We start from the raw sequence: 15,948 nt of genomic DNA, 5'->3' as shown, positions 1-15,948 counted from the left end.
GCGATGCGGGAGGGGGGGACGGGGGAGGGGGGGTGGGGGCGAAGGGGGGGGGGGTGCTGGCATCTCCTGATCCTCAGACTGCGCTGGGGTCTCCTCCTGGAGGGGAGCAAAGCTTTTCCTCACTGGAACCCAGTGATGCTGAGGCTGTGACTGCTGCTGCGTCGGTCTCTGGGCATGCTGCTGTGGCTGTCTCCCTCTACGGCGCCCCTGTCCAGGGTGCCAATCCGAGGTCTCTGTGGGCTGAGTAGGTGTCCTGGAGGCTGCTTGCCGAGCCGCATCTGTGGGCAGGCCATCGGGGGTCTGTTGCTGCGGTGAAGGTCGGGATCTCCTGCGAGGGCAAGCCTTGGCCAGGTGGCCGACTTGCCTGCATATAAAACATTGGTTTGGGAGCCCCGAAAACTCCACTCTCTGATCGATCCCACCCCCCCCCCCCCCCCATCCTAGGTAACTGAATGACCTTCGGAAGGGAGATGTTAGGAACCAAAACTCTGACCGAAGGCAGCCAGTTGCTCTAGCCACCACTGAAGCTGCTGTGGGGCCAGTCTCAAGCACCGAGCCCACCAATGATCCTATCCTAGAAAGGAGCGGAAGGTACCCGCGGCGGAGTCCAGGAAAGCAAACTGTGACATGGAATAGGCGGCCATTGCTGGGTCGAAACCATGCTGCCAAGGTCTGAGAAGGCCCGAGCACCCCTGATGTCAAGGGGACTCATGGCTAGGACCTGGGCCACGCTCTGGGCTGTCTCGAACTCAATCTGGTAGTGTCCGCGGCCCAGTAACTGAACATCTAGGATCTTGCCCACATCTGCAAGAAGGCGGGCCTGGAGAAGATCCCGGATCTCCCCTTTGCTGGGGCGAGTGCCAACTATACGGCAAATGGTGGAAATGTGCCTGGAGGCGTTCCACCTCTGCGGCGAGGCTCGCTTCCTCTTCTGGCGAAAGAGAAAGCCTGATGGGGGTATCCTCAGGGGCGGGCGAGGGGGCTGCGAAGAGTCCCTCTGAGGTGGGGCGGGAGGAACCTCCATCAGAGTCTAAAGCTGAGTCGAGGGCGAAGCGAAAAATGGAGGGTCCTGCAAGAACCAAGCTGCACAAAAAAGGCAGAGCGGGGAGGGGAAGAGGGAAGGGCGGAAGACAAAGGGGGAGGGTGGAAGACAGAGGGGAAGGGGCGGAAGACAGAGGGGGCGGAAATAACAGAGGGGGAGGGGCAGAAGGCAGAGGCGGAGAAAAAAAAGGGGGGGGGCAGCGGGGAATGAAAGGGGGGGCGGGGAAAGCGCGAAAGGGGGGGAGGGCGGGGGGCAGGCAGGGGGGGGTGGGATGCGGAGGAGGGGGGGGAGCGGGGGACGCGAAAGGAGACGGGGCAGGCGGGCAGGTGCGACGGGCGCGAAAGGGAGGGCGGGGGGGCGCGAGACGCATAGGGGCGCGAGGCGGGGGGGTGGCGAGCAGGGCGGGGAGAGGCAGTCACGAGGGCGGGGAGGGGGGGTGCGAGCAGGCGGCACTCGAGCAGGGGGGCGAAAGCTTCAGCGAGCACCAAAGAACTCATTCCTCCCATGTTCTTTACGTCCCTGCTCTTGGTTTTCATCTTCTATCAGTGCATGAAGTATGCAAGACTGGCTTTTGGGTGGAATTTGAGGAGCATTCAGTTGCTCTAGGGGGACCGTGAGACTAGCCAGGTTGTTTGGCAAGGCAGTGTGGAGAATCGTATCTACAAGCTCTCTGCACTCTCCTCATTGGCAGGTTCTCAGGTTGGAGATCTGTGGCACTTTTGATTTGGCCACTTAAATGTGGATGCACTGCGGCGGAGCTTTCCGGGACCAGATGGTGGTTGGCTTGCCAGATGTTGGTAGTAGCAGGCAAGGACGTTGCAGTTCTTGCATATGTGGTAAGCAGCATAGGGAATCCTTTTCGAAGCAGGCTTCCAGGCGGGCTTCAAAAATCATTGGATTTGATTCACATTGACTTGTGTGGACCTCAGCAGACACCATCATTGGGAGGATCTCTCTATTTCATGTGCTTGTTGATGACTGTACCAGATTCACGTGGGTCTACTTTCTTTCATAGAAGGACCAAGCTTTTGCACGGTTCAAGGATTGGCACGTGATGGTGGAGAAAGAGTCCTGGATTGCAGGTACAGACTCTCAGGGCTGACAAAGGGGGTGAATTCTCTTCGAATGCTTTCGTCAGATTTTGTCAGATCATGGCATCAAGAGGGAGCTGGCCAATACAGGATCGCCTTCAGAGAATGGAGTTGTAGAATGCAAAAAACAGGACTGTGGTGGAGATGGCGAGGACCATGCTGGAGCATCGTGATCTTCCTCGTCCACTTTGGGGAGAGGCTGTGGCAACGGTTGTCCATACCCTCAACCGGTCTCCAACAACTTCAGTACCTAATATGACTCCGTTTGAGGCATACTTTGGCAGGAAACTTGATGTTCTCCCACTTCCGTGTTTTTGGATGAGCATGTTCCAATATCCACTGTTGAGGAGCCGCCACTTCTTGGAGATCCAGAGGAGTCTGAATGATTTTTTCCCAGTCCATTGTTCCAGTTGGTCAACCACAGTCAGTATAGGAGGTTGAGCCCGCAGCTGGAGTAGAGCCTTCGTAGTAGCAGGAGGCTCCACGATTTGTTCGAGTACCGAGGTGGTTGATTGACACCCTTCGGGAGTCAGTGTCACGGAGATACCCTCCGAATGGACCACAGAGACGGCCCCTCGAAGATCGTACAGAGTCCGCGACAAAAGCAATACAGCGGAGCTTCTTCAGGTAAACTATGCTTTGATGTCTCGTATCATGTGGGACAAGGAGCCCACTTCCGTTAAGGAAGCCCTTTCACAAGATACTTGGAGGAAAGCCATGCAGGTGGAACTTGATGCCATCGAGAAGAACAACCAATGGGTGTTGGTACTGAGGCCGTCGAAACGGTCAGTCATTGGTGTCAAATGGGTCTTTAAGACCAAATATTCGTCAGATGGGTCGGTGGACAAACACAAAGCCAGACTTGTGGCTAAAAGTTATGCTCAGCGGCCTGGCATCGACTACGAGGATACCTTTTGCACTGGACAGCAAGGATGGCCACGATTCGGACCGTTCTTGCCCTTGCTTCTTCTTAGAGGTGGCCTGTGTATCAAATGGATGTAAAATCTGCGTTCCTTAATGGTGACCTGCAGGAGGAGGTGTATGTTGAGCAGCCTCCAGGCTTTGTTGTTCCAAGATCAGAAGGATGGTTTACAGGTTACGTAGGCCTTGTATGGTCTTAAACAGGCTTCGCCGCGGGTGCCCGGGGAACTAGGGCCTTTGACACACTTGTTGATACCATCAATGCATATTAAAACATTTAAACATGGCCTCAACCTTAACACATATCCATTATCACTTTTCAATAAAACATAAAAGCTGGACAAAATATCCACAAATGCTGAAAATGGAGCTTGCATGTGTGACACCGCATAGAGGCCGGAATGGGGCCGACCCCCCCCCTTGGAGTATTTTATTACCCAAGGAGAATAATATCATGTACAAGCTTTGAGGGCCTTACTCTCCCCATGGGAGATGCCGGATTACCCATATACAAATGCCATAACACAGCCCAACACGAGGCAACCAAGCCAGAACATAGGCCGTAGAAATGCCGAGCCAATAATATAATCCATATACTCCGTGTGGGTACTGATTCTTCCCCAAAAACACGGTTCTTCATGCAATAGAGCTAGTATAGCAAGTACAACTCTCCATTCTGCCGGTACAGTAGGTACAATGGCTGGTACAGTCGGTACAGTGGCTGGTACAGCCGGTACGGTGGCTGGTAGAGTAGGTACATCAAGTACAAATGCTGGTACAGCATGTACAATGATTAGTACAGCAGGTACAGTGGCTGGTACAGCAAGTACAGAAGCTGGTACAGCCGGTACAATGGGTGGTATAGCAAGTACAACAAGTACAAGGACTGGTACAGCAGGTTCAAAGGCTGGTACAACAAGTACAATGGCTAGAAATCATAATAAATGATTAAATACCCTTGCCTTCAGTATTTCTTCGCGATGGAAGCCTCCAAAACAGTCCCCAACAGCCGGTATTCTTCATGGGCAGCCTTCAAGAGAGAGAGAGAAAGAGAGTAGCCATCATTAGGGAAGCCTTCAACGGTGGTAGAGGCTAGTGTGCAGCAAGAGAGCCTCTAGAGATTAATGAAGAGAGAGGGCTCCAATTTATAGATTTGGGCCTCCCATGAGCTAAAATGGCAAGAGAAGGCTACAATGACAAGTGGAGAGCCACACAATAGCTGAAGTGACAAGTGTGAGGCCACTTGTCTCACTTTGATCCACTTTCTAACAAGTGTCAGGCCACTTGTCTCACTTTGGTCCACTTTCTTGCCACATGTCCCATCTAAGAGATGGGTCCTTCCATAAACTTTATCTCTAAAAATATCCCAACTGGTAGACATTCTGTCCTAGGCACTTTGCCAACTCTTGGTATTTACTCAATTCCAGATGTAATGACGCGAACAAAATTTCCATCGGAGTCGGGCCAAAAATAGCAACTCTCCTAAATTTTAGGAGTGTGGTCCTTTGTATTCTAGGATAATCCCCCATTCCCAAAGCTTGTACTTTCCAAATATTTAGACATCTTGGAGTCCACCAGACCCCTTTCATACTGGGAAATGTCCCAGGCTGGTGACACTCACCGGTGGTCATGTGGAGCACATTGGTGTGACGAAGGCTGCTTGTCAAAGGAGTTTGAGATGACCGACCTAGGCTTACTCCGCTTCTTTTTGGGATTGGAGATCTGGCAGACCCAGAGGGGGTTTTACATCTCTTAGCAGCGGTATGTTCATGAGTTGCTTGAGGCCTTTGGGATGGAGAACTGCAAGCCTATTACTTCGCCGATGGACCCAAATACAAAGTTAACTGTTAATGATCCTTGTGAGCCAGTGATGCCTCGCAGTATCGGAAGTTGGTTGGTTCATTGATCTGGTTGCTGAACACCAGATTGGACTTTGAGCTCAACAGCCCCACGGAGAAGCTGGTTGGGACGCAGGATTGAGGATCCTGCGGTATCTGCAGAGTACGAAGGATCTAGGACTCTTCTACACAGGAGGGGATGGAGTCAGACTCCAAGGTTGGAGTGACTCAGATTGGGGAGGAGATTCAAACACGAGGAGATCTACTTTAGGTTATAGTTTTACCCTCGGCTCAGGAGCAGTTTTCTTGGAGCAGTAAGAGGCAGCCAACTATTGCCCTATCTTCGATAGAGGCAGAAGTACCGAGCTGCTTGTGAGGTTTGGCTGCGGAGGTTGCTCGGCGAGATTGGGTTTCCAGAGAAGGAGCCCACAGTCATCCAGTGTGATAACCAGAGTTGTATAGCTATTGCTCGGAACCCGCTCTTCCATGCCCGGACCAAGCACATAGAGATACAGTATCACTTTGTACGTGAGAAGATCTTGGCTAGTGACATCTTTGCTACTTTATTGTTTGACGGAGGACAATGCGGCGGACCTCTTTAGGAAGTCTCTACCTCAGGCTATGCTCAGGCGGCACTCCAGCTCCCTAGGATTGGTTTCACAGCCAAGAGCTGAGAGGGGGTGTTAGAAGTCATCTCCTGTCCTTTACCAGACACCAAGGCCTCTGTTGTGGGTGTGGCTGTGCCCGCCCTTTGTAGGTGTTTTCTGATTTTCCTCACTCCCCGTATTTTTCCCCAATTTTTCCATTTTTCTGTGGCTTGGGGTGGTAGTCCTGAGCTGGCAGGCGCATACATCTTCTGGCCGACTGTACCCGACTGCAATACAGAGCTGGCCGACTGGTCTATGTGGCAGGTCGTGGAGATGTTGTACCTGTCGGCTGCCTCTGAGCAGGCCCTACTGCTGCCTGGGTTCCATATATAATGGACCCCCACAGCCCCTTGTCATATTATCTTGTATCACTTCGGATCTTGTGTATATAGAGCAGAGTTACACGCATCTCTCTCCTTCTCTTGTGCTGTCTATTTTCTGCACTCTACTTGCTCTTGTGGTCTCAGATTTGGTTATCATCTCTGCTGCGTATTTTGACATAGGTGGGTGTTGAAATTGGTAGTGGTACATAGGAGTGTAAGGGCCTGCCAAGTGACTGGTAGCTGGCAAGACGACACTTCAGTAGAACGCACTTGAAGGAAAGAGACAAGCAAATGAACAAGAACAATTGCATTCATTCAGTAAACTGATTGATTGATAGATTGATCGGTCGATTCATTCATTCTCCTGGCAGTCCCAAGGTTGCGCATTTATACAAGTGGGTCAACCACTGTGCAAGTAGGTGCATGTTTGGGTAGGTGCACCGTTTGTGCCATGACGTGCCCGCCAATCGAAAGTGGAGCGGGATTCCTTGTGCAACCTACCAATATTAGAGACATGCCATTGCAACCTGCCACTGATTGCGAATATTAGGGACGTGCCTATGCAATGTGCCACTGATTGTCAATGTTAGGAACATGCCAGCCCTCGATGATGGTGTGCAAGTGGCAGCCCTCCAAGGTAAGAGATGGACCTGGTAAATGCCATGGAGTGCATGTGGCCAACGAAGAGGCTGGTTGTAGGTGGGTACTTTCATCAATGAATCACGAGCTTGGAATGCCACTTGTCACCTGTCATGACAGCTGGATGGGTGGCACTTGTCAACCGTCCATCTTGGCGTGCCACTTGTCACTTGTCATGACAGCTGGATGGCTGGCACTTGTCAAGTGGACGACTGGCAATGTCAGGTGGACGCCCGGCACCTGGACAACGAGCTGGGCAATCTGACAGGCTACAGTAGCGTGGGCAGCCTTGTTTCACATTTTGGAGCCAAGGTCCCTTCCTGACAAGAGGGAACGGTAGCGTCACTCACATTACAAACCCTAGTGTGGTGCTACCCCTTCCCCCCCAAAACCCGCAGATGTAGCCTCCTCTGAGAGCGGTCAGCCATGGATGGAGGCTGTCTCTTTTTCTATTTGCATATATCACCTCCATAGAGGGTGATATTCTGCCTTGAGTATTTGTTCTGTCTCTACTAATAGAGGATCTTTTCTTTGAAAAAAGAGAGTCAGTGAGCGCTTGCCTAATTGGCCACTTTGCCCATAAGGGGGGATGAATTGAACACAAAACATGAGATATGTAACATATAACCCACAACTACAAAAATAAAAGAATAAACAGAGCATGCAAATGGTGCTCCTGGATGTACCACTTCAATTAATGTGAAAATTGATTTTTCTCAGAATCCGTCTCCTGATGCTTTTTCATCTTGTGTAGACGTACACAGGAAATATTCTGATTGCAGTGAACCCGTTTACAAAGTTACCCCATATATATGATTCACATATGATGGAGCAATACAAGGGAGCTACACTTGGAGAGTTGAATCCTCATGTTTTTGCCATTGCTGATTCTTCTTATAGGTATTATATAATGGTCGTTTTCCTAACTGCTATTTCTTTTTTTGGTGCTTGAACACACGTGTTAACACATTTTGAATTTGCAGAGCCATGATCAATGAGGGTCAAAACCAGGCGATTCTTGTAAGTGGTGAAAGTGGGGCAGGAAAGACAGAGACTACAAAACTTATTTATGCAATATTTAGCTTATGTTGGTGGTAGAGCTGCTTCAGATGGAAGAACTGTTGAGCAACAAGTTTTGGAGGTCAGCTGTGAGCTCCTTTTAGGGGTGCAAAAACTCAAATTTAGGGAGGGAGGGCATGTTTTTATATATATATATATATATATATATATATATATATATATATATATATATATATATATATATATATATATATATATTATATATATATATATATATATATATAATATATATATATATTTTTTTTTGGACCTAAGCACACTTAACTAAGCGATGCCCATTTTCTTGTTGGTACGTGTCATTAGTCGAATCCTCTTCTTGAAGCATTTGGCAATGCGAAAACAGTTCGAAATGATAATTCGAGGTGAGCTGGAACAGGTGTGCCTTTCCCCTGATTGCTTTTCATTTCTCAAAACAGACTTCTTGAGTTTATAAATAGATCATTGTAACCACATGTTTACTTTGTTGATATTCGTCCCATGCTAACACACAGCCAGCCATCTGGTTTACAAACTTTGTTAAGGAATCAAAATCAAAGATGGCTAGGAAGCAATAAGCAAGAGAGTTTGTTCTTTAACCTTTTGAAAAGCAGGATCATTCCGATTTTTTCTCCAAAATTAGGAGAAACTGTAAATTTTGCAACATTTATGTCTTATAGATGTGGCTTCATGAATAATGGGTCTGTGAGATAATTGCGTGTGAGTGGGCCTCAATTCCAACTCTGACTGGGCAATCCTGTGGGCGGTGTCATCTGGCTCCCTCAATCTATGTAAGAAATATTTGGTTTCTGTCTTTTCACTTGCAACTGGGCTTTTTCAAGAGTCATTCCCTATGCCTACAAACCTCATGACGTAGAGAGCCACACATGTTTGGTTTTCATACTAGATTACTCTCGGCAGAGGACTGCATCCCTTGAATGGACAGTGATGGCACCTCAAATCTCATAGAATGCTGAACAATGGAGCAAAGCATGTTCCTTTGTCTCCAGCTCTTGTTTAGTACATACCATGCAGTTTCCTACCCTCCCTTGTGAGATTAACCTCTCGGCCTGTCTCTACATGCAACCTATGCAAAGTCCTTAAGATCTCATCCAATGTGTGGTCGGTGCATACCAACACTCAGTGTCACAGTGGGCAGCTAATTGCATAAAGGCACGTATGGCTAGCCATGGTAGTTTCCCTAGCTTCCCACCCCCCCCCCCCCCCCCCCCCCCCCCCCCCGCGGCCTGCGTGGGCCTTCACCCATCTCTCCAATGTGGAATATATGCATCGTATGTTATGGATATATCATAATTGTGTCGTAAAGGGAGATTTCAAACCAAACAAGGGGGACATCTCAACCAATCAGGTGCCTTGTGCTGCCAACAGGGTCTCATATGAGTGGTAGCAAAAAAGATGCTGCCATGATTCCACTCTCTCATAAACTAGCCTCGTTTTCTCTCCGCAGCCTCGAAAGTCCCTGGATTCTGGCCCGAGTGCCCATGAGGGTGTGGTAGATACCACTCCAAATCCTGCAAATGCACCATGTATCATAAACCAAAGTGCCCTCAATGGCCTTAGTGCATCTAGCCTTCCAATTGTTCCAGGCTGCAATGCTAGCAATAACCTCCCATGCAGTGTCCAACCTCTGTGTAGGTGAGACGTAGCTTCACACTGAAGACGGCACCACCGAGCAACGTCCTGAGTGATCATAATGAACGAGATCCCTGTCGTTCCCCTCATTCCTGAGCTGTGGGCTTGACTGTGTCAACCAAAAAAGGAATGTAAGCATCCATCCTTATCCTTCCAAAAGGAGATGTACTGTCGCAGTCCAAATCCTTTGGACTTCCTTGCTTTGATTGTCTTTGAAGCTCCTGCACATCTCGGGCATGCTGGGTTGACACCAACGAGACTGATCTCCATTGGTTGGTGGCGAGACCACCAAGTAGAGAGACAAATAAAGGAGGAGATATGTCCTCCTGTAAGAGTGCCACAACCTCCGCTGAAAAGTCCTTTGAATGACAGGTGTGATACCATAAGCCTCGCAATGAGGTCTAAGAGTAGGGACTCTCTGAATGTGGCGTTTCGCATAGTATAACTAAAGAAAGGCATGCTTTTCATCGGGTTGGTAGCATCCCTACACTCTCATGCACCAGGGTCTCAACGCAAATACCTGATAGGGCGATGTCTGCCATACGACTGAAGGCTCCAAGCATCATCTGTGATCATCCCTAGGGGGGGATCAATATAAAAGTGCTTCCTTGCTCTGTCAACAACAACTCACAGTATTCACCACCGGCCTTTGGGTGATATCTTGCTGTCACCTCTCTCCAAATACCATCCATCTTGTATACAGAGAGAAAAGATCGGTGCTTCATCCTCCCCTAGCATGGGGAGGCCCATAACCTGTAGAGGTACACCTGTCGCTGAGAAGACTCTGAACCATGAGTGATGAAGCCCTTCCAAGAAGGTCACTGTGATCTAGTGGTTGGGTATGGCAGCATCAATCTCCACAATCCTCTGACTAGTGCCATTCAGATGCTGCGTAAGCACCACTCTCTGATCCTCCATGAGGCTTTTAAAGCCTCTTCCAATCCAGCACTATGGGGAAGAGAGTCTCCAAGCCAGCCCACTGAATATCTGCAGATGCCCCAAGAGTTCTACCATACTCATCCAAGATCAAGTCATTCCACATTATGGGCTGTCTCTTAGCCTCATCAGCTGACGGCTGAGATATGTAAACCAAGAAACCTCCTCATGCCATCCCAAGCGTGTAGAAGGGATCCAACCAAATGGGACGATGGGAGGTGATGCTCTGCTTCCCAAAAAGACAAAGTGGGGGCTATATATCTGTAACCACTAAGGGTGCCCACAGTGGACCATTCCTGGTTGGACAGTCTTGACTGGACCGTCATGGCTGGAGCATTCTGGTGGACCATTGCAGCAATGGATCTCTTGAGTGCACCACCAACGGATACATGCGAGGTGCACGCACCGGTATTGAAGGCGCTAGGAACCTATTCAGTCTCTGACTGCTTGAAGTATTGAGAAACTTCAAGTCCCAACTCAACCTCTTGTGTCAAGGTAATCAAGATGCAAGTGAAATCTGCCAACGTCGAACTAGTATAATCCCACTAGTCAATGCCTTGCTACACAGCTCTATATAATAACCATTAAAGTTGATAACTTGGACGTCTGCCTCGTGAGAGGCATGGCCCATAAACAGTATATCTGCCAAGTCAAAGGTGTGGCTAATGAACTAGATATTTGCCTTATCAAAGGCTCATCCATCAATCTTGAGTTCTGGATAACTATCCCATAATAAACTAAAACATCTGCCTCAACGGAACCTTGTAAACCTGCACATGTGATACATCCTAGCGTCCCATACAACTAGAACATACACTATATACGCCTTACAATCGATCACTTCTCCGCTTGCAAGTCTTTCGAAAGATTTTCTAAGGTTGCTAGCAATCTCTTTCCTCATACAACTGTATCTTCTCGGGTGAATAAATCTATCTGAGAAACCTACCGATTTCAATATCAGCAAAATCTGGTTTGAAGATGGATCTCTACAAAATATATGTGCGCATGCCAATATCCATCAGAACTGTTACATGCACTAAGGTTGATCGTGTTAACACACAACAACACTTCTTTAAACCTTTACTTTGGTGAGATCTTTAGCATCCATTCATTGAGTAGAGAGAAATGAAATGAAATGAAATGTTATATTAACGTCTTCAAAAGGCCATAATGACCTATGAGACCAAAAAGCTACATCATGGTGGATCTGATACAATGTCTGGATAAAAAACCAGAAAATGAAAAATAAAGATGATACTACTGGCACCTAGAAAATGAAACTGGAACTGGAAGGTAAACAGAAACCCTTATAGGGTGTGAATATAGTGGGGGGGGGGGGGGGGGGGGGGGGTACGCTATGGAGGTGAGTGGAGTACAGTGAGGGGATACAATATCATGTGGGACGGGGGGTATGTAGGAAATATGAAAATGAGAGCAAAACTAGAAATGAAACACAAAGCTTAGACATACCTTGAGATGAGTGTAGACAAGACACAAGATTGATTGATTATTGATGTGACACCTACAATTTATAGGTGAGAAGTACAAGATTGAGTAGACTCACTTATGGGATAAAAGTAGAGGTGCCACATGGCACTAGACTCAAGACTAGCAGAAGTACACCTAGTGTGCACTTATCTCCAACACCCTCCTTAAGTGGACACTAGGAGGAAGACAAAAAGACAAGACTATGACATGACAAAAGATAAGACCAAGACAGAGAGACTAGACAAGGATTGAGAGACAAGCTAGAAGACAAGATGGACAAGACTAGAAGACAGACATAAAGACCTATAGACTGAGAGACAAGACAGAAGACATGACAGACAAAGATCCTGAGACACCCCTCCTCAAGTGATATCCTCATATGGGTCACAAGGGTAGGGACAAGAGTGGATCATAGACAGAGAGAGAGAGAGACAATCAGCCAGTAGAGTAGTCCCACAGAGAGAGAGAATGCCAGATAGACATGAGAGAGACTGACAAATAGAAGATAAATGGGGACATAGACAAAATGCCAAGAGAATGTGGGTAGCTAATCCACAAAAGAGAGGCATATAGACTGATAGACAGAGTGTCAAAGACATGTGACAGGATAGACACACAGGATAGACACATAGACAAAGAGACTGACTGATTGTAGATAGACAGAGAGATGGACCTTGATTGATAATCCCTCCTCAAGGTACCATGTAGGAAATATGAAAATGAGAGCAAAACTAGAAATGAAACACAAAGCTTAGACATACCTTGAGATGAGTGTAGACAAGACACAAGATTGATTGATTATTGATGTGACACCTACAATTTATAGGTGAGAAGTACAAGATTGAGTAGACTCACTTATGGGATAAAAGTAGAGGTGCCACATGGCACTAGACTCAAGACTAGAAGAAGTACACCTAGTGTGCACTTATCTCCAACAGGGTACACTATGGAGGTGCCTCCATCTCATAATATGTGCCGCATCGGACAGTGGCAGATCCCCTCAATATCCTCTGTGGTCAGCACCCTGACTGGGTGTCCCGCATGTCTCGCAAGAATAATCCGAATCCGCCGCTGCAACCTCCGTCTATGCTGGGATGCCCTCCTCCATAGTCGTGGGCGTCTGGACCACCCAAGCTCAATCGCTCGATCAATCAGTGTACCGCTGGTGTGGGCGGTATCCATGTCTTGCTACTGCTGTGGTCCATCTGGCGCCGTGATGGCTGGACTAAAGAAGTCTGTAATGTGCCTCTGAGTCTGGCTCTCTGTGCGCCTAAGCAGGCTATCTCTATATCTCCGCAGCTCAAGCAAGAACAATCCCAAACACCTCTGTCCCTGGTACCCCATGACTCTTGAAAGTCGTCCAAAACCCTCTCTGAATAAACAGTGGAAACGACTACGTATCTCATAGTATGTAGTACAATGGCATATATAATGCAGCTCTGTCTCTGGCTCCCCATGGCATACTCGACATATCATGGCCTCAGCTGGTATACCTCTATATCGGCCAATCTCAATCTCGAGCTGGTGTGAGGATGTGCGAATCTGACCAATAGCACATCGTACTGCATGAGACAAGTGTACATCCATGTAACTAGGTCTGATCACAAAACCATCTGCTGTGAGCTGAAGAAAATGCTCTCTGTAGAAAGCCATCTTCGTGCCCAGCTCCTCGGTCGGCTGTATCCATGTCCTCCTAATGTCCAGCTGAACTAAATCCTGACGGATGAGTCTGGTAATCTCTGTCCGTGAGAGAGTGAGAGAGGGTGCCCGACGCAAGGACGAGTAAGACCGACGTTGGCTGAGAATCCACCAATCCAAGGGCACTATAGAAGACTCTTTTGGGCCACTTAGGCAAGTCCAGGATAGCTGTAGGACTACACATATGCTGGCTGAATGCTGAAGAGAACCTTCAATGATTGCCTGGAGAGGAAGAAAAACTGTATGCTGACTTGATGCTTGAAATTCTGCTTGATGACTTGATTTTTGATGATTGATTTATGGCTGTGAACTGGGTGCATGCTTTTATAGGCCTTGGACTGCTGGTCGGCCAGCTACAATAGTCATCAGCCATTCCAATTGGACAAAAATGCCAAAATAAGCATTTTCTGCTGCAGCGCTTACAGCATTTAATTCTGCGCTTACTTTTGCTGCCCCAATGATGCTGTCGGCCAGTCCTTTGTGCCCACCAGGGGCTGCTGACCGTGCCTTACAGCCATGTTAGGCTGTTGCAAAGGCTGATCAAGAGTGCCCATGAGGCATGGGCTACCCATGGCTCAATGCAGGGCTGCAATACCCTTTGTGTTCATGCCCATGAATTGCCTATATGCTAATGATGCTTCTGATGCAAACCTAATGCTCAGGCTGACTGCTACATGCACCTATCTGATGGGGTTCTCCAAATGGGTTAAGAGGACTGACTCTAGACTGATATCTATGGCTCAGAGACTGACCCACGTAGCTCGTGCCTGATTGTCCCTGGATTGAGGGCTCACAATGGGGTCACGACATACGACAAATGTTCCTAAAAGGTACTATTTTTGTACAAATGTTGCACTAATGATGAAGCCACTGTGTCATTGTGTACCCCAGTGTGGGTGCACATGACATTCCCTCCTGCTTGACTTGGTGGCAGGTGCAAGGCTTCCACATAGTCCACCAATAACTGGGGGTACTCTTGAAAGAACTCTTCCTCTAGCCATACCACTTCATGGGTTCCTCGGTCCTTGAACTTTGTATAGAACTGTCTGATTCTTTGACCAGAACCATGCTTCCATCTCTGGAGGAGAATTTATCCGACTTCTGCCTCGTCGATCATACGTGGTTGTTGTTCTTCTGATACATCCTGCAATGCTGGACCTACATATTGCTTCAACCAAGAAACATGAAAGACATTGTGCATAGTCCAACTTTTTGGCAACTTTAACTTCAAAGAGACATCACTTAACTTCTGAATGATTGGAAAAGGGCCGAAACTACGGAATGAAAGCTTGGGACAACGCTTGCCCACTTGCTTCAGCTGTTGCTTCATGATCCGGAGATATACCCAATTCCCTTCCTTAAAATTGACATCTCTCTTGGATTTGTTGGCTTGCTGAGTATAAGCTTCCTAAGCTTTGGCAAGGCACTCCTTAACTGACTCAATGATTTTCGAAAATGTTTCGGTAGTCTTGGTAGTCTTGTTGGCCTCTAGGGATGGTGATACGTGTCTCCTCAAAAGAGATGAGAAGCGGCGATCAAATGCTGCCTCATACGATGTTTGACCAATACTTGATGAGTGAGTATCATTTAGGATTGTTTGTACCAAAACGGAAGATATTGTTCCCATTTCGACTGCTCATCATGGCAGTATGATTTGAGAACATCAAAGGACAATTGATTATATATCTTTGTTTTTCGATCTGTTTGTGCATGGAATGCACTGGGCAGCTCGGAAGATATTGTTCCCATTTCGACTGCTCATCATGGCAGTATGATTTGAGAACATCAAAGGCCAATTGATTATATATCTTTGTTTTTCCATCTGTTTGTGCATGGAATGCACTGGGCAGCTGCAACTTAGTCCCAAAGTTGTCAAACGAAGCTCTCCAAAAATGGGATGGGAACTTTGGATCTAGATCCAAATGATGTGGGAAGAGGGCGGAGGAAGTCCATATTGATGTTGTGAAAAGGTTCCTCTCGAATAGGCAAAGGTTGAAGTAACCCTGCTTGTTTCGTATGTGGAACTTTTACTTTTTGACATATCTGGCATGCTTGGACGTGTTGGTAGACATCCCATCGCTTTGGCCAATAAAATGACCTCTCTAACTTCTCCACTGTACTGTTGATACCTCTATGAGCTCCGACAAGAGAATCATGGGCATCATGGAGAAGGGCTTGGCACTTTTCTTTAAGTACACATAGGTAGTTCTTCAAAAACAATCAGCCATCCTGCATACTATAGTGGCTTGGTTTTGAACTGAGGGTCAACTGATACTGAGTCGTCCCGAGTTCTTTCGAATCCGGATATTCTTCCGAATCTAGATACTGTGCCTTCATGCTTTTTTTTTTCCGGAAACATGATCCTTCCATTAGTTAACAAAAAACAACGTTAAAAGGCTAGATACAAACTTGGCATAGATAACAACTCATTGTCTTGTAAGAGTTGTAAAACTTTTGCCACATCTTGCTCATGCTGCTTTGCAGTCCCTGAGAAGATAAGGATATCATCTAGAAAGATGAAGACACATTTGCCAATGAGATCTCGAAAAACCCGAGACATCATCTTGTTGAACGTCGCTAGTGCATTGTTGAGTCCAAAAGGCATCACCACAAACT

The 15,948-nt window shown here is 47.5% G+C and overlaps 1 protein-coding gene across 1 annotated transcript in view; it reads left to right on the top strand.

Annotated features, from left to right (window-relative positions):
• The window catches only part of LOC147642378 (myosin-11-like), a 142,561-nt gene that overhangs the window by 18,317 nt on the left and 108,296 nt on the right, over positions 1–15,948 (top strand). Inside the window, 4 exon segments of the mRNA XM_086805732.1 lie at positions 7,256–7,401; positions 7,485–7,569; positions 7,571–7,642; positions 7,885–7,943. Coding sequence (XP_086661858.1) covers positions 7,256–7,401; positions 7,485–7,569; positions 7,571–7,642; positions 7,885–7,943 — 362 coding nt within the window.

Source organism: Cibotium barometz, chromosome 1 (genome assembly GCF_041138505.1).
Source record: "Cibotium barometz isolate CiBa-2024 chromosome 1, ASM4113850v1, whole genome shotgun sequence".
In the NCBI taxonomy this organism is placed as follows: Eukaryota; Viridiplantae; Streptophyta; class Polypodiopsida; order Cyatheales; family Cibotiaceae; genus Cibotium; species Cibotium barometz.
This window is presented reverse-complemented; position numbering and strand designations above follow the sequence as displayed.